The sequence below is a fragment of the Equus quagga genome, chromosome 13, assembly GCF_021613505.1.
Source record: "Equus quagga isolate Etosha38 chromosome 13, UCLA_HA_Equagga_1.0, whole genome shotgun sequence".
Classification (NCBI taxonomy): Eukaryota; Metazoa; Chordata; class Mammalia; order Perissodactyla; family Equidae; genus Equus; species Equus quagga.
The window spans coordinates 89,582,087-89,600,447 of NC_060279.1; the positions used below are offsets into that span (position 1 = coordinate 89,582,087).

Genomic DNA, 18,361 nt, shown 5'->3' on the forward strand with positions numbered 1-18,361 from the left:
TTTCAGTTCACGGCTGGTGGAGCGTGAACCTGAAGCTTCAGCCCATCTCCATTTGAGGGTCGTCGGAGGGGCGAGCTCCAGCCTCCCCCTGGGTTCCTCCAGGCCGGGCTACACGGTGTGGGGCACGGCAGAGGGCTTCCTATACCTTACTTCATGTGTCCCCAGCACGACCTCTCTAGCCCCTGCGGACTGAGTCTGCGAAGTTGGTCTCACCTGGGTGTCTCCTGCTGTAAGGCGCCTAGCCACTCAGCGAGTGGGGGGAGGGGTTGCTCCAGGGAGCCACTCCTGCACCTCTCTGACCTTGTCCGCCTCTCGCCCCCGGGGGGATTAGTGTCCAGGTTACCCTGCCATGCGGGCATGCCCAGTGGCCTTGCCTCCCCCACAGCGTGCGGGTATAAGACCAGTAGTATAAGACCAGGGTAAGCACCAGCAAAGATCAGTAGTGTAAGACCAGGGTAAACACGGCAGAGGAGGCACCGAGGATGGAGACGCTCCAGGTAAGGCTGTAGGGCCCTGGGCCCCTTGCAACTCCATCCAGGGTCCAGTTGGCGCGAAGAGGGAGCGTCTTATGACCTGGCAAAGGTGTGGACAGCCAGCAGGCTTCCTGCCAGGAGGGAAGCGGGTAGGGCAGGGCCTGAGTGGGGTATCTGAGGTGTTGGGGTATCGGGGGTCCCTGGGTATTGGGATGGGGGATCAAAGTGGAGGGCGGGCCCTGAATGGAAGATGTCAGGCAGAGGAGCTGGGTCCCTCAATGTGTATCTGGGGGACGGGAGGGTGAGGGCCCAGGGCTGAGGTCTCAGGCTGGCCCTGAGGCACTGGCCTTGTCCCAGGGGCTGCTGCTGTGGATGCTGCTGAGTGTTGGCGGGGTCTGGGCATCCAGGGGGCCACTGCGGCCACTGTGCCGGCCCATCAACGCCACTCTGGCTGCTGAGAAGGAGGCCTGCCCCATCTGCATCACCTTCACCACCAGCATCTGTGCCGGCTACTGCCCCAGCATGGTGAGCTGCCCAGGGGGGGCCCACAGAGGACAGGAGGTGGCAGCGGGGGTGCAAGGGGGCCTGCCCCCTGGGTAGAGGCTGGGGAACTGGAGTCTGAGCTGGGTGTGTGGGAGGGAGAGCACAGAGGGTCCCCTGGACACCTGAGTTGGGATCTGTGAGGGGCAGTGGGGGGGCTCAGGGGAGGGCCCAACCCAGGCAGATGCTCATGCTGCACCCCCCTCTCTCCAGGTGCGGGTGATGCCAGCTGCCCTGCCGCCCATTCCCCAGCCAGTGTGCACCTACCGTGAGCTGCGCTTTGCTTCCATCCGGCTCCCCGGCTGCCCGCCTGGCGTGGACCCCATGGTCTCCTTCCCCGTGGCCCTCAGTTGTCACTGCGGGCCCTGCCGCCTCAAGACCACTGACTGCGGGGGTCCCAGAGACCACCCCTTGGCCTGTGCCCCCCAGGCCTCCTCTTCCTCTAAGGATCCCCCATCCCAACCTCTCACATCCACATCCACCCCAACTCCTGGGGCCAGCAACCGTTCCTCTCATCCCCTTCCAATAAAGACTTCTTGAACCACACACTGTGGGGTTGTTTTTGGGCTCAGGGTGCGTGTGCACGTGTATACACACACACAGTGGGTCCAGTTTCAGAACCATTTTATACAAAGTCACAGTGTCAGAACTCTAGTAGAAAACGGGGGATGTGGGGCGAGGGTGGCGTCAGCTCAGGAGGTGTCCATGGTTTCGCCTTCTGTGGGAAGAAGGAAGGCCACGTGGTCAGTAGGGCCAGAGGCAGGGCCTGAGCTCCCCAGGCCACCTCTGCAGGGTGGGCGACCCTCGGGGGTGGGTGTGGCGGGGTCCACTCACTGAGCTCGTTGAAGAGGAAGGCGTCCTGGTACTCCTTCATGTACTGCGTGGAGCGCGACTCGTCTAGAAAGAGCGAGTAGACTCGCTTGATGTCGTCGACCTGCACCTCTGTGCCCTGAAAGGGGGATGGAGAGACCTCAGTGGGGCCCCTCCCTGGGAAGGGGGTCAGGGTGGGGACTCTGGGGCCAGATCGCCTGGGTTCAAATCCTGCTTCCTGGCTATGGGCCCAACCTCTCCATTCCTCAGTTTCCTCATCTGTCAAATGGACTTAGCATCAACTTGCAGTGAACAAGTATTTACCGAGTGCTGTGTCAGGCTAGGAGATACAGACAGAAACCCGAGACCAAAGCTCCCGGCCTTTGAAAACGCATGTTCTAGGACTCAATCAACAAGCCACTGAGAGCCCCTGGCGTGGCAGGTCACTTGCTCACTCCATCTGGCCCCTGCAGGCTCTCAGCCGGCTGACCTTGCGTTTCCGGCACACCAGGCTGGCGGCCGTGATGAGCTGGATAGCGTAGCGCAGCGAGGTCTCCAGCCCGATGCGGGTCAGCACTGTGTAGGCGTCCTCGCTCATCTCCACATCCTCCTCCTCACACCTGCGGGCGGCCAGGGTCAGGGAGCTCAGCCGGGCTGGGCTTCCGACCACAGCAACCCCGTGGCCCTTCCCCCTGGGTGCTGCTGGACCTCCTGGGGGACATCTGGAGTCTGTGTCCTCAGAAGCACAAAAGGCTGAGCAAAAAGGGACACTGAGGCATGGGCTGGGCCTAAAACCTGGGCCTCCTGACTGCCCCCATCCAGGGCTCTTTCTCCACGGTCAGTCACCGGCACATCCCCTCCCTTCTCGACATGGCCCCCACCCCCAGATCAGAGCCCACAGCTTGGATGCCCAGCCCAGCCCTACGTCTTGCAGGCCCAGAGACCCCCCCTCAGACCTCAGGGTCACCACCTGACAAACAGGGTGGACACCAGCCCCGCCTCGCAGGCCCACAGCCTGGTCCTGCCCTGAACATCACGTAGCCCTGCCCGCACCGGATGCGGAGGATCTGCTTCGTGTCCTTCTCGCTGTAGGGAGAGGTGGAGACGATGAGGAGGCGGTCCAGCAGGTCGATGGGGATGCCGTGGGGGCTCTGGTAGCTGGTGCCCCGGATCCTGGGGAGGAGGGGGAAGGGAGGGCTGTCAGGGCGACACTCCCTGAACCCGGCTCTCCATTCCCTCTACTCGGAAAATCCCCACACCCCCACCACAGCCCACTCACTGGGCCAAATACCACTTAACCTTCAGCTCCCAGCTGGCGGTGTGCACAGCCGTTCCTGACTGCATCACTGCCCCACAGAGCCATGAGGTTTTAGCTAGATGTCTATGTTGGGGATTACTGGCTCAAGGTCCCACTCTCCTGCCTGACATAGAGCTCCACGAGCCAGGGGGCCCGTGCAGCCCTGTTCCCTGCTGCACCTGACCCGGCACAGGGCCAGGCCCATGGCAGGCGCTAGGAAACAGTCAGTTCTCGTACACGCGGCAGTTACATTCTAGAAAGTGGGGGCCAACACTCCATTAGCAAGTACTGAACCACAGCTCCTGGGGAAATACACGGTTAGGGTCTTGGGAGACTTTGCTTGCAATATTTTTGTCAACCAACAAACATAACCTGGTTTTATGTGTTTCTGTTTGAAGATATCTTATTTAATATCCAGTATTGACTCATTCACAGTGAACTCAGAGCCAACAGCACTCTAAGTGGGGCCCAAACAAAGCTCGTCCAACACACGGCTTTCCTCTATGACGCACATCCCAGTATTCCTGACGCTGGACAGCTAGAGGCCATTTTAAACAGCAAAATCACCAACAAAAAAGCATCCAATGTGACAAATGTGGCACTAAATAGATCATGAAAAGGACACCTGTTTACAGCACAAGAGCTGAAACAAGAAGGCAGAGCGTTGCCTAGTTTGACCTCAGTTGGGAGTGTCCACTTCAGGTGACTCAAATTTTTTGCCACTCTGCACACAGCCGTGAATGACCAAGAAAGGGTCTCGAACACCGATTTGGGGGTTACAATTACAGTCACGCGCCACATAACACTTCAGTCCACAGACTGCATATACAATGGCGGTCCCATAACACTAGCACTACACAGCCCAGCTGTGTAGCAGGCTGCGCCATCTAGCTTTGTGTAAGCTCACTCTATGATGTTCACACAACGATGAAATCACCTAATGATACTTTTCTCAGAACGTGTCCCGTCGTTAAGCGATGTATGTATGAGTGTAAATTTTAGCGAGTAAGCAGATATGCAAATACAGAATCTGCCAAGGATGAGGAGCGCCTGGGTCTGTGGCCTCTCCCAGGGGAGGCCCCGTGTGCAGTCCCACACCCTGCTCTGCGGCTGCTACAAACACGCTGGCAGCCGGTCTCTGCCAATTCTGTCATTCGGAGATGGAATTCTGGCCCTGCCACCTTCTACGTGTGACCTCGGGCAAGTCACCGGCCTTGCTGTCGTCATCGGTAAAATGGGGCCGGGACATTATCTGCCTCCGGAGACAGTATCTGCCTCCTGGGACAGGAGGAGTATCCTGCCCTTCTTGAGGGTCCAAGCAGTCCTTCCAGGAAGCGCTGCCTGCCCTGAGGACAGGCGCCACGTCCCTGTCCAGGGCCCAGGTGAGGAAGAAGCTCTTGATGTCCAGCATGTGGACCCAGAGCCATGTCCGCTTCTTCCACGATAACCAGCCCCACCAGCCAGTCTCAGCTGGCACTTGGCTCCAGCACCGGAGCTGACCTTCCCGGGCATTCCGCGCAGCCAGGCACGGCCGTGCACCCCAGAAGCGCTGGGCAATGGACGATGGTGGAAGCGCTGGCTGCTGCCTCCGGGCCCTAGCCTATGGGGGACCGCCTGCCTCCACGTCCTTCTCCCTTCTGTGGGCCAAAACGCAGATGAGGCGGGGAAAAGAGCCAGCCGGGACAACGGGGCCCGGCGTGCTGGCAACACCCTACGGCAGAGGTTCCCAAGCTTTCTCGGAACCTGTGCCCTTCACGTCTCAGGAATTTTCCCATGGCATCCTTAGGCCAAAAGAAACACTAAGAGTTCTGTTAATTAAGTACTTATGTCCAAGTGACCTAATTGTAGTGGTTTATGTGGTGTCTAACATATGTCACTGTGCGTGCCTCCAAAACTCAAAATAGCCCACAGTTCTCTCGTGTGCTTTCTGTAACACCAGGGGGTGCCTCGGCACACAGTTTGGGAACTGCAGCCCTAGGGGAGCCGAGAACAGCAAAACAGAAAGAACACGGTGCCTACACCTCCTTGTGGAGTGGAGCTGCCTGCCCACCCTGTACCACCCGCCGCCCTGTTTAGGGGGAAAGTGCAGCCTCCTGTCTGGGTTACAGCAGCTATGCCCATACCCCTCCTACCGAGGTACTCAACAAACGTCCCCATGTACCCTGCGGCTATACCCGCTGCGCAGAGCACCCCGTTTGCCCCAAAGGCCTTTGAGGGAGCTGGCAGCCGGCTCACCGGGTGATGCCGCGGTTGGTGGCCATGATGAGGACAGGCGCCATGTCACTCTCCAGGGCCCGGTTGAGGAAGGAGAAACTCTCAATGTCCAGCATGTGGACCTCGTCGATAAACAGCACCTGGGAGCCAGGGGGGCATGTGTCAAACCCCCGCCTGTGGCCCCCCGCCCGTCTGTCCTGTCCCCATCCTCCGCCCCCGGGCCATGCCTCAGTTCTCACCCCGGGGATGATCTCTGCCTTGCCCTCCTCGCGCCACTCGGCCACCTTGGCATTGATCTGCTCGCGGACCTCTGACTTGATCTCCCCTGTGTCGCCTGCGGGAGGCAGGAGTGGTATGGGGGGGCGTCAGAGAGGAGACCAGGATCGAGGGCCTGAGGGTGGACAAAGACGGGATGCCAGAGACAGAGGGAAGAGAGACCAAGACTGGAGTGGCAAAGTGACAGGAGGGCTGGGGAGGCTGGAACGTCCCCACGGAGGAGGAACAGGGACAGAACTCAGGAGGGAAAGGCAGGGATGTGTGACCATCAGACCACTGAGAGAGGGACTCAGACAGCAACAGAGGGGAGGGAGAACCTACACTCACAGATGGAGAACAGAGGATGGCACACAAGGGGACGGCAGGCACGGTCACCAGAGGCCTGTACTGGGGACGGGGGAGGGGAGGGAAGGCCTGGAAGACGGTGAGTCAGGGAAGCCACCAGGCCGGGGCTGGGACAGGGCGGGATGGACGGGCCTCACCCGAGAAGAGGGCCAGGAAGCCCTGGGTGCGGGAGTTGATGACGTCAATCTCGTGCAGGGACACAGTGTGCACCACCTCCTTGCGTTTCTGGAGCTCTCCATCCGGGCACTGCACGAACTTGGTCTATGGGGCCAAAGGTGAGGTGGAGACAAGGGCAGAGCAGAGCATGAAGGGGGAGCCCAAAAGAGCTGGGGGAGACTGGGGCTCCCTGGAATGGAGCTGGGAATCCAGATGGGGGTTATCCAGAAACCCCAGCCCAAGAGGGGCCCAATGTCCAGACCAGAACATTCAAGAGCTGAAGGATATGGGGTTCCTGGAGGACCTCAGGAACCCTGGGTAAAGGGCCAAGTTGAGGGGCCCCGGCTGTCCTAGAGGGTACAGAGAAAGACTAGGAGTAGCAGGAACATGGCACTGAGGTGACAGGAGGACCCAGACTCTGTGGGCTACGGGGGTGATGAAGGACATGGACCGTTCCAGTGCCTGGAGCGAGGGGATCCCGAGCCCTGGCCCACCTGGGAACCCATGGCATCGTAGTCACGAGCGCGGGTGAAGGAGCGGCCCAGCTTGGAGATCTTGCCTGTCGCTTTGTCGATGGTGATCACATCCCTGCGGGGGGTTGGTGGGGGGCAGAGGGGCCCAGGGCTGGAGTGAGGCAAGGAGGGAGCCGAGCTCCCTCGCCCTGGCTACCCAGTATGGCCCCCAGTGCTCACCCGGCCTGGACCTTGTCCTTGGTCAGTGACTCGATCATCTTGGTGCCCAGGTCATAGATGGTCTCCATCTCCGTGGTCTTGAGGGTCAATTTGCCCACCTTGGAGCCCTGGGAGGGGTGACAGGCCAAGCAAGGGGCTTAGAGAGGGCCCTGATGTCCCCCTGACACAGCTTCAAAACAGTCATGACCCAAGGAAGCTTCCGGGTGAACACGAATGTCAGAACTTAACATCCTGTCAACTTTCCACACCTGCGGCTTTTCGTACATCAACTGCTCCTCAATAAAGCTACCAGTAAACACACAGAGACCTCAAAGATAAAGTCTGTAAGAACACGGGCCCCAGGTCCCAAGAAACGGCCAAGGGGTCACACGCTGACATTCCTTTTTCAGACCCAAATAAAAGGTGTTTTTGTCGACCACAAACCCAGAAAACAGAGCTAAGCTAAACACAGCTAAGAAAACAAAAATGCCACACCTTGTCCCAAAACAAGCAGAGTCAACGGCTTCCAGGCTTTTCCCAGCATCCCCAGCCACCTCCCGTTCCCCTGGCCTGTTGCCACAGTGACTGCTCCTTTCAAAGGGACAGGTGGCAGGATAAAGGGCTGGGCCTGGGGGGGAGATAAAGGGAGTCTGGTTTTCACATTTTTAAAGGGAGGATGTCTCCATGGATTTCTCCTGTAATCCAAATCCCATTTAAAGAACTCTCTTGGTAACAGCGTTTTTTCTATTTAAATATTCTCAGGGGCTGGCCCTGGGGCCGAGTGGTTAAGCTAGCACGTTGGGTGACCCAGGGTTTCGCCGGTTCGGATCCCGGGCGCGGACGTGGCGCCACTCATCAGGCCACGCTGAGGCGGCGTCCCACATGCCACAACTAGAGGGACGCACAACTGGAAATGTCCAACTGTGTACTGGGGGACTTTGGGGAGAAAAATGAAAAAAACACACAAAATCTTAAATAAATAAATAAATATTCTCCTACCATATTTTTACAATTTGGAATTTAACTGCCAATAGACGGGACTAATTTAAGAGACTGCTGACAGGTGTTAAAGGTGTAAGGCGATGTAATGATGCACTTTGGATCTATTTCCACGGACCACGAGGAGCAAAGGAACAGAGGAGGGGTCCACACAAGACACGGAAACAGAAGGTGACGGCGCGGCAGCCCCTGCGCTTCAAGCATGTGGAGTTTTTACACAGCATTTCATTAGTGGCTGGGACTCAATGTTTAAGAGAGAACTACAAACAGGGAAGAACCTCGAAGACACCACGCCAGGCCAAAGAAGCCGGACACAAAAAGTCACACTTTGCAGGATTCCATTTACACGAAATGGCCAAAGAGGCAAATCCACAGAGACGGGGAGCAGAGGGGGGGGGCAGGGCAAGGGGGATGGAGGGGGACTGCCTACTGGGTACATGTCTCCTCTGGGGTGATGAAAATGTTCTGGAACTAGATAGAGATGGTGGTTGCACAGCCGTGTGAATGTCCTAAACGCCACTCACTGCTTACTTCAAAATGGACGATGGCTAGTTTGATGTTATGTGATTTTACCTCAATTAAAAACAAAGAGACAGACCTACAGATAAGCTATAAGGTAAAGGAAGAGATGAAGGGAAAACTAGACTATGAATTTTTTTTTTTTTTTTTTGGTGGGGAATATTGGCCCTGAGCTAACATCTATTGCCAATCTTCCCCTTTTTGCTAGAGGAAGATTGTTGCTGAGCTGCCGTCTGTGCCAATCTTCCTCTATTTTATGTGGGACGCCGCCACAGCCTGGCTGACAAGCAGTGCTAGGTCTGTGCCCAGGATCCGAATCTGTGAACCCCAGACTGCCTAAGTGGAGCGTGTGAACTTAACCACTATGCCACCGGGCTGCCCCTAGACTGGAATTTTAAAAACAGGCAGTACAAAGTATAGTGTCTAGGAATGCACAGGTGGCCGACAAAACTAATGACGTGAAAAGAAGGGGTACCAGGGAAGGGTGGCTACTTCTGCGGGGACTTGAGGGTGTTGTAGAAAGAGGTACAAGGAAGGGGCTTGGGGAGCTGGCAAAGTTCTAGTTTTTTATCTTTTTCCTCCTTTATTTTTTTGGCTGGGAAAGATTCACTGAGCTAACACCTGTTGCCGATCTTCCTCTCTTTCTTCTTTTTTTCCTTCCCCAAAGCCCCAGGACATAGTTGTATATTCTAGTTGTAGGTCCTTCTAGGTCTTTCATGGCAGCCGCCGCCACAGCATGGGTACTGACGGACAGGTGGTGCGGTTCCGCGACCAGGACACGAACCTGGGCTGCCAAAGGGGACAGCACCGAACCTTAACCACGAGGCCATCAGGGCTGGTGCTCTAGTTTTTTATCTTCATGGTGGTTATAAGGACATTCGCTTTATATAATAATAATATTTATTTACAATAATTTATTAGACCACATGCGTATTTCACGTTTCTTTCTATAGCCGTGTGCCGCAAAATGCTGTTTCCGTCAACAGCATCACACACGCAATGGGGGTCCCCTAAGATGAGCACCATACAGGCTAGGTGTGCAGTAGGCTCTCCCAGCTGGGTCTGGCAAGTACACTCTGTGATGTCCACACGATGACGGCAGCGCCCCATGACACATTTCTCAGAATGTGCCCCCCTCGTTAAGTGACACATGACTGCATCTGTTTCATTTTACAACAAAAAGGTTAAATTCCTAGCTTATAAAAAGGGCGTAATTCACATCTATCACGTAAGCTGGATGGAAAATGCCTTTCGGTACTAAGCTGCAGCTTCCACAGAACAGGTTTTAAAGACTGTTAGAAACTAACTGTGAGAAACTTCCAGACCTTCTCTGTCATTCCACTACTTGGTTTTTTGGGTTTTTTGGAGGAAGATTGTTGCTGAGCTAACATCTGTGCCCATCTTCCTCTATTTCATGTGGGATGCCACCACAGCATGGCTTGACGGGGGTTGCTCGGTCTGTGCACAGATGGGAACCCGCAAACCCAACCACTGCGCCACGGGGCCGGCCCCTCCATCACTTGGTCTGAACTGCTCACAGCGCCTCCCACAAATGGATAAACCCCCTGCTGTGCGCCCGCAGATGGCTCCAATCTGCAGTCTGAATATTCCATGGGATTCTCACCTCAGCGTGGACCCGACACCCCCACCCTCCAGCCGCAGAGGCGGCCTAGACTCGGGAGCAGACTCACCGTCCCAGTCGCTGGTCGATCGATCTGGATCTCCACCACCTCCCCTTCGATGATCTCGGTCTCCTCCCTAGTCAGAGAGCAGAGCTGAGGACAGAACCCAATGTCCGGGCCCTGGGGAATCGCTAAGTCCCATGAGCCCTTGGGCACAGGACAAGCTGGCCAGGGCAGGGGGTCCCAAGGCTGCTGGCAGCTGGCACCAACCCGCTCCCGCACTCACTTGATGCGGACGCCGATGGACCGCCTGAAGGCCTGCGTCAGCGCCTCTGTCTTGCTCATCTCCAGGGAGAAGATCTCGCTGCCCGCGATGGCCGTGAACGGGGTGTCAGGGCCGAGGGCCTGTGCCATGCCTGTGGAGGGGGTGGTCTGGGTAGGTGGGGCCGCCCTGGCGCCGCCGGGTCCCCATACCTACTCTGCCTCAAAGCACCGCTTCTACCTCCTCAAGAAGGAGAGTAGGAGAGAGGGGCTCAGCGCTGTGGGGCAGACAGGGAGATGGAGAAAGCTAGGGACAGCGGGCTGCCCAGGGAGGCCCGGATCAGAACGCCACACTGCCCGGAGGGCAAACCATATGACCCTATAAACTCGCCAAGCTGGTCTCCCAACCCCTAGGAGCTTTTGAGCCTCAGGGCTTGGGGGTGCCGAGCAGTTCAAGGCCAAGGGGCTGAAAGAGCTGTGAGAGTGACACTCTGGAGCCGGAAGGCCCGCGTTTGAATGCTGGTACCACACCCAGCACCACCTGGCCGTGAGAAGTCTCATCCGCTCCCCGACCTGTTTGCCCTCTGTACAAGAGGGATGATAACAGAGCGAATGCTGGCACAGAAGCCATTATGGGGGCGGGTGGGCGTGCACTGGTGCTCGGCCCTGACCCCGTCACGTAGCCCGGAACCTGCACAGGGATGGGCCCTCTCTGTGGCCTGGGACATTGGGTTGGCTGGCGGACAGCAGGGCTGTTCCTGCAATCACTCCAAGCACCGAGCCCTCCTCCCAGCCCCTTCCCAGGGCTCCGCCCAGCTCTGAGCTGACACTCACAGACAGGAAGCCAGTGAACCCTCATGCAAGAGTGACGTGGGCCTCTTCCTTGTCAGATGTGGGCCACCCTCTGCGCCCGCATGCCCTGCTCCCTGCCGGTAGGGGAGACTCCCTGCAAGTCTTAGCTCAGGCACTGACTCACCTGGTAACTCTTTCCTGACAACTACCATCCCCCACACTCCCCCCATTAGGGTCAGGAGCCTCCCCTGTCGTTATAGCAAACATCACCCTGAAGGGGACTCTGTCCCCGACCCCCTCCCCCACACTGGAAACTCCTCACAGTCAGGGCTTCAGTTTTACTCATCTAAGGGTCCCCAGTGTCTGGTCAGGGCCTGGCACACCAGGGCACCCGAACGAGTGCTGCTTTATCGTAACTGAAGACCTGGTTGTTCCCTGATTCTCACTGCCTGGCCCCACAGTCTGAGCACACGGTGGGAGTGAGTGGGAAAAGAGGGGGTCAAGGAACGCTGCAACAAGGAAGAGATGCCCAAGCACGGCTTTTTTTTCTTTCTTTTTTTTTTTAAGATTTTATTTTTTTTCCCTTTTCTCCCCAAAGCCCCCCAGTACATAGTTGTATATTCTTTGTTGTGGGTCCTTCTAGTTGTGGCATGTGGGATGCTGCCTCAGCGTGGTTTGATGAGCGGTGCCATGTCCGCGCCCAGGATTCAAACCAACGAAGCACTGAGCCGCCTGCAGCGGAGCGCGCGAACTTAACCACTCGGCCACGGGGCCAGCCCCTTTTTTTGATGAGGAAGATTGGCCCTCAGCTAACATCTGTGCCAATATTCCTCTACTTTGCATGCAGGATGCTGCCACAGCATGGCCTGAGAAATGGTGTGTAGGTCTGCGCCCAGGATCCAAACCCACGAACCCCAGGCCACTGAAGTGAAGGACGCAAACTTAACCACTACACCACCAGGCCGGCCCCGAACAGGGCTTTGAAGGATGGATAGGAGTTCAACAAGGAGAATGAGGGGCAGTTGTGAGTAAAAAGATCTTAAATGGCTAGTGGATTGCAAGAGACTCACTACCCATCTTCCCCTTCCTCCTTAGTTCCAGAACCCCCATTTTATTAAGATAGCAATGGTCCAAATTAGAACAGAAAAATGTTTTAATGTCTCAGCCTCCCTTGCAGAAGTATGCCCAGGTGATTAAGGTCTAGTCAATAAGATATAAGTGAAAGCATGTGGGAGCCCCAAGACAGTTGCTTAAATGGCACTACCTTTAAAGGGAGGGAGGTACACCCTAACTGCAATTCCTCTTTCACCTTCCTCCTACATGGAGTACGGGTGGGAAGGCTGGCACTTAGGCAACCCTCTTGGAACATGAGGTGACCCTGACATGGAAGCAAGTGCAGAGGATGCTGAGGCAGGAAGGGAAACGTCACAGAACTACTCAACAAGACCTAATTGGTGTACAGATTCTTCTATGTGAGAGAAGGAACTCTGAGTGCTTAAGCCACTGCCATTTTGAGATATCTGTTAAATGTGGCTGAACCTGACCCTGACTTACACCAGAGACAGGACCTGGCAGAGACCAGAAGAGCTCCTGCCTGGAGAGGTCTCTTACCCATGGCAATGGCTGTCTTCCCAGTGCCTGGCTGGCCGGCGATGAGGACGGCCCGCCCGGCAATCTTCCCTTCCCGGATCATCTCCAGCACCACGCCAGCTGCCCGCCGGGCTGCCAGCTGCCCCACCATGCCCTGGGATGCCTGTGGGATGGGAGGCAGAGAGCACAAAGTGACTTCCTACTGGGCCACCACTGCCTTTCCACCACCTCCTGGCTAGTGAGATGAAAGAGGACGTCGTTGGCCGGGACTTTGGGAAAAAGCTAAAAAAGCCTTTTCCACCCCCATTTTTTTTTTCCTGACGAAGATTAGCCCTCAGCTAACATTCCTTCACTTTATATGTGGGTTGTCACCACTGCAAGACTAATGAGTGGTGTAGTCCACACCTGGGATCTGAACCCACGAACCCAGGCTGCCGAAGCAGAGCAAGCTGAACTTAACCACTGCACCACAGGGCCAGCTCTCTCCAATTTTTTAAGACGAATAAAACTCTACATGTGGCTGAATTTAACAAATATGTAGCCAAAGGTCTGGGAGACCATAACATAGTCCCCACACTCGCCAGGGCCCGGGGTAGCCTCCACCTGAGGCCTCCATGCAAGAGCCTTCCCACTCCACCCCCTCAGCTCTACCTGCCGCGGCTCCAGCGCATCGTCCAGCCCCAGCCCCCGGATGTGGGAGTGAGCACCTGTGTGGGGAAAGAACCCAAGACACGGTTACTGGCCAGCTGGTGGCACTGTGTGGCCCGAGGCAAGGGGCTTCCCCTCCGAGCTCTGGTCTCCTCCTGGGTCCGGTGGGGGGCCTGAATCTCCACTCACCAGGAGGACGGCTGGACATGGTAACTGCTCGTTAGTGGGAGCCGCCCTTGGGATAGATCATAGCAGGACCCAAGTCACTGAGGACTAGTAACCACAGAACCGGATCACAAACTGACCACAAGGGCTAATGATCACAGTTACTTTATGTCCACAGCCTGAGTGCCCTTGCAGGTCTAATTTCATTCCACACGGCCCTGAGAAACCAGAGTCCCAGCTATTATTACCCTGGAGTGTTTCTAGGGCTCAATAATCACCCGAGGGCCTCAACAACATCGATGAGAGGAGGGAGCTCAGAGAGATTAGGTCCCTTGCCCAAGACCACACAGCCAGTGAGAGGTAAAGACTTGGGATTTCACTGCTTTCCACTAGACCAGGGCCGGGCAAACTACAGCCTGGGGGCCAGCCAATTGTTTCTGTAAATAAAGTTTTATTGGCACGCAGCCACGCTCATTCACTTACATACTGTGTGGCTGCTTTCACACTGCAACACCAGAATTAGATATTTTTGACAGAGAAAAGATTTATTATCTGGCCCTTTAAGAAAAGATCTGTTGACCCCTGCACTAGACTATGAGCACCCCGAGGGCAGGTACTGGGTGCAGCTAGAGTCTACTGGGTCCTCAGTTCCAGCAGCGTCCGGCTTTTCACAGCTGAAACAGGATTGGCGTCCGCATATTAAGGTCTTTATATAGATTACCTTATGGAAGTTTATATCCACCTATGTGGTCCACCAGCCTAGCGCCATTTTGCAGGTAAGGAAATTGAGGCACAGAGAGGAACTAGCCCCTGGCAACATGGCTCAGAGGTGGCACGCAGCAGTATGCTTCCAGAACCCAGGCTCGTAGCCACAGTTCCTTGCTGCCTCGCTTGGAGGCACTGAATGAATGAATGTGAACAAATTCATTCATTCAGCTTGCCGTGTGAGCTGGGACTAGTGGCTCGACTGCTCTGAATCTCCGGCTTCCTCAGCTAAAAATGGGACAACAGTCACAACACGCACACACCTTGTGGGGCTGATGCAAGGGCTCAGTGAGATGCAAACTCATGCATTCAGCGGTTACGTGTTGAGTGTCTGTTCTGCTCGGTCCTGTGCGGGGGACGCAGCTAGAATTGAGCCAGACCCGGTCCCTGCCTCAAGGAACTAATGTCCCAGTGTGGGCTGGGTGTATGGGACATTCAGTTCAGGGCCAACCCCAGCAAGCAATCAGCAAACACCCGCTTTTAGGATTTCCGAGCGGAATGCCAGTACACCCAGGGGCCCAACCAGGGTATCCAAGCCAGCAGCAGGGCGGCCTGGTGCTGGGGCCCGGCATGGTCTCCCACGCGCCATCTGGCCCCACTTGGCAACTCAGGACCCTGCCCATCAGACAGGAGGATGGTGCGCAGGCTGCCTCCCTCGCGGGGGGTTCCTGAGCACGGGGCAGGCAGGGTCTCGGTCCTGTTCCTGATCCACACTCACTCACCGATACGCTCGATCCTCGTCACATCGCGGATCTCTGGGACCTTGGTTGTGGCTGCCTGGGGATGGAGGAGGACACCTCAGAAGAGCTCTTGTGGTCCCAGTTCCCACCAGCTCCTCTTCTGTCCCTCCCGCCCGCCTCCCAGGAAACAGTCCTTTCTCCTTCTCCCCACTGGCAGGCTGACAGCCCAAACACAGTCAGTCCCCCACTTCTTGGTTGTCACCGACTTAATGCCAGTTGGTTGACCCCACTACACTACTGAGTCCCAGGAAGAGAAGAACCGTGTCTGTCGTGTTCACAGCTTCATCTCCAGGGCCTAGCACATATTTGGTGCCCAGGAATTATTTGGTGAAGGATGAAGTCTTCCCCGCCCCCATAACGGTAAAGACAGAACCAACCCAGCAGAGCAGGCATCAGGCTGGACGTGGTCTGGCCCCTGCTGATTTCCCAGTCTCCCTTGCACTGCACCGTCTCAGCTGTCACTTGGCCTTTGCACGTCCAAGTCCCTGAGTCCCGCCTGCTCTCGCTGCCCCCTCACTGAATGAGATCCAGAGGCGCTCACTATGGGAGGCCCTCGCTGGCCTCCGTGCCTGCTGGCCTACATTCAGGGTCTCCGGAGGTCCAGACAGACGGAAGGGCCTCCCCTGGGAGCCCGATCTCCTCATGTAATCTGACTTTCAGGAAGGAGACTGCTGGGGCCAGCGTTCTCTGCTCGAGATCTGAGTCCCACGAAGGGCAAGGACGACACCTCTCTTCTTCACTTTGCGGTCCAACATTCGGGGTTTGAATGAATGATGTACCGAAGTGCTGACCCCATTCAACAAGCTGGTCCTCAGGCCTTCTGTGTCCCCAGCTCTCCTTGGAGAGGAGAGGAGAGGAGCCAGCCACCACCCCTTCTCGTATGGGGAGGAGAGATGGATAAACACCACCTGGGAGAATTCAAGAAGCCCCCTCAGGAGGTCCACACATATGTTCACAGAGGCATTATTCATCATAGCCAAAAGGTGGAAACAACATAAAATGTCCATCAACGGATGAATGGATAAACAAAGTGTGGTCTGTCCATACAACGGAGTTTCATTCAGCCATGAAAAGGAATGCACTTCTGATCTCTGCCACAGGGTGGACGAACCCTGCAAACACTATGCTAAGTGAAAGAAGCCAGACACAGAATGTCACACATTGTAGGATTTCATTTCTATGAAATGTCCAGAACAGGCAAATCCATAGAAACTGAAAGTAGATTAGTGGTTGCCTAGAGCTGGAGGGATGGGAGGATAGGAAGATGACAGATACAAGGTACAAGGTTTCTTTCTGGGGTGATGAAAGTGTTCTCAAATCGACTGAGAGGATGGTTGCACAATTCTGTGAATGTTCCAAAAACCACTGCACTGTACAATGTAAACAGGTAAATTGTGTGGTATGGAAATTCTATCTCAATTAAGTCGTTAAAAAAAATCTGGGTGGTGGGTCCTGTTCGATTATTTTCTGACACTGGAATATTTCATAATTTCTACTAAGGAAGGAGAGGCCTAAGGGGTCAGCATACTGAACCAGCCCCTCGGCCACCTGCCCCCAACCCTTCTTGCTTCCCCCAGGTCCCCTGTTTCCACCAGAATGAGTGGCGAGGCAGGCAGCTGACGCAGTGGAAGCCTCCTCTCTCTGGAACCAAGAGTTTAGACTTCCTGGCCACCACGTGGTCACAAGCGTCCTTCCTTGCTGTTTGTGACCCCTCCCTCCTACTCCCTCCTCATAGGAGGCTGGAACCCAACAGCAGTGGACACCGCCCACAACCACTATCAGAAAACGACAACATACTCCACACACCCCTACACAGCCTCTCAGACCCTAAACAAGGCAAAAAACCAGACGGGGATTCAGGAATTCCAACCCTCGGCAATCCCAGCATCAACTGACCCGTCTCCGACAAGGACTTTCCTTTCATCATAAGCCTCTTCTCCCCCTGCTGCCCTCTGACCCCAAGGCAACAGAGGGCATTTTGAAACTCAGCACCTACCATCCCCTCACACTTCCAATACTTCATCCAGGCCCAGGGGACGGGTCTCAGGAGTGTGGCCACTGCCCTTCCCTCTTCCGCTTCCCTAGCCACCCTCTTTGCCATGGTAGCAGAAACAGGCGCAAATTTCACCCCCCAGGCACCAGTAACTCTCAGCCCACCATTTCCCCATCTTGACTGGGGTCACCATGGGAAACGAGGCATCGGGAAGCCCAGTCCAACCCCCAAGGTAAGATCACATCCCTTCCTCATTCAGATGTTTCTCAAGCAAGTACTTGGTGCCAGCCCCAGTGTATATGGTCTCTCTTTTACGAAGTTCACATGCATTCATTCATTCAAACATTCAAGTACGACATATTGAGCATCCACACCGCGCATGCCCCGCATGAGGCGCTGGAAATACGAAAATGACCAAAACAATCCCATGACAAGATCCCAAGCTTTGGGACTCCTAGCCCTTTCTCCCTCCCCACTGACACCCTCTGGGTTCTCAACACTTTTCTCTTTTGGCTCAAGACTCACTAAGCGACTCTACGATCTCAACCACACAAGACAGGTCCCCGCCTGCGCTTCTCCCTGCATTCAGGTGCCATTCACACCATCGACAACCCAAGGCTCCTGGATGGCTGGGAGCCCAAGACACTACAACCCAAATCAGACTTGAGGACAAAGGACTGCAGAACTGGCCGTTGATTGCGCCTAGAGGATCGGAAGTTAGAGTTCCTACAATATGATGGGGTCAGATCTGACCACCGAGACCGTGAACATCCAGTCGAACCCAGGATTCTGGGATACCAACCCCTTTTCTCCTCCCTCAGACTCGGGAGTCTGTGCCCCCAGCCCCCTCCCCACTCAGCACCAGGAACCCGAGCCCCCAGCCTCTCCTTCCTCAGACCCGGGAGTGCCGGTTCCCTCCTCAGTCCTCCGCATGCCAGCACTCACCACGGTTGCCATGATGCGCACCAACCGCCAATATCCTAGCGGAAACGGAAACGCGCTAGAAACGAAGCATTCTGACCCCTCTAGCCTGATAGGTCCTCCAAAGATCTCGGTGCTCCCTCATAAATATGCAAACTCTCCTCGTGGGGGCGTAGCGTCACTTTTTAGGCCCCGCCCATCTGCTGGGGCTGAGCTCGAAGATGGGTGCCCGGAACTCCTGGGTCCGTTCCCAACGCCTCCTGGCTCCTCCTCTTTTTACCCAGGCCTCTTTGCTGAGGCTGATTGCAAAATTCTCAACACTTTGGGCAACCACACGTCCCCCACGCTCTCTTTCCTCTTTATTCCACCCTCTTCCCTCCTCCTCCCTCCAATTTTGGGGCCTCAAGCTTCGGATTGACAGAGCTGAGGCCCAATCAGCTCTCGCAGCTACAAGCCCCGCCTCCTAGAGCTCGCAGCGACCGCTAAGGTAGTCGCGGGGCAGAGCGAATCGTATTCTGTCCACCAATCAGGAGACGCGGGCGCCCCGGCCCCCGGGCGCGGACC

The 18,361-nt window shown here is 55.9% G+C and overlaps 2 protein-coding genes across 4 annotated transcripts; one reads left to right on the plus strand and one right to left on the minus strand.

The window, feature by feature from the left end:
- The first annotated feature begins 364 nt into the window (after window positions 1-364).
- Window positions 365-1,559, plus strand: LHB (luteinizing hormone subunit beta). 3 transcript variants are annotated; one of them, XM_046683664.1, is made up of 3 exons: window positions 365-497; window positions 831-998; window positions 1,227-1,559. In XM_046683664.1, the coding sequence occupies exons 1-3, from the start codon at window positions 483-485 to the stop codon at window positions 1,551-1,553; spliced, it is 510 nt and encodes a 169-aa protein (XP_046539620.1). In that variant the 5' UTR covers window positions 365-482; the 3' UTR covers window positions 1,554-1,559. The 3 variants fall into 3 exon arrangements, with proteins under 3 accessions (XP_046539620.1, XP_046539619.1, XP_046539618.1); XM_046683663.1 differs by lacking the exon at window positions 365-497 and adding an exon at window positions 504-622; XM_046683662.1 differs by lacking the exon at window positions 365-497 and having other exon boundaries at window positions 629-998.
- Window positions 1,560-1,620: 61 nt separating this feature from the next.
- Window positions 1,621-17,895, minus strand: RUVBL2 (RuvB like AAA ATPase 2). Its single transcript, XM_046683665.1, has 15 exons — window positions 17,822-17,895; window positions 14,866-14,920; window positions 13,217-13,272; window positions 12,587-12,728; window positions 10,209-10,338; window positions 9,992-10,058; window positions 6,804-6,910; window positions 6,606-6,699; window positions 6,093-6,216; window positions 5,574-5,668; window positions 5,356-5,474; window positions 2,877-2,996; window positions 2,314-2,443; window positions 1,848-1,962; window positions 1,621-1,731 (listed from the first exon to the last, which is right to left on the minus strand). The coding sequence occupies exons 1-15, from the start codon at window positions 17,831-17,833 to the stop codon at window positions 1,706-1,708; spliced, it is 1,392 nt and encodes a 463-aa protein (XP_046539621.1). The 5' UTR covers window positions 17,834-17,895; the 3' UTR covers window positions 1,621-1,705.
- Window positions 17,896-18,361: the final 466 nt, after the last annotated feature.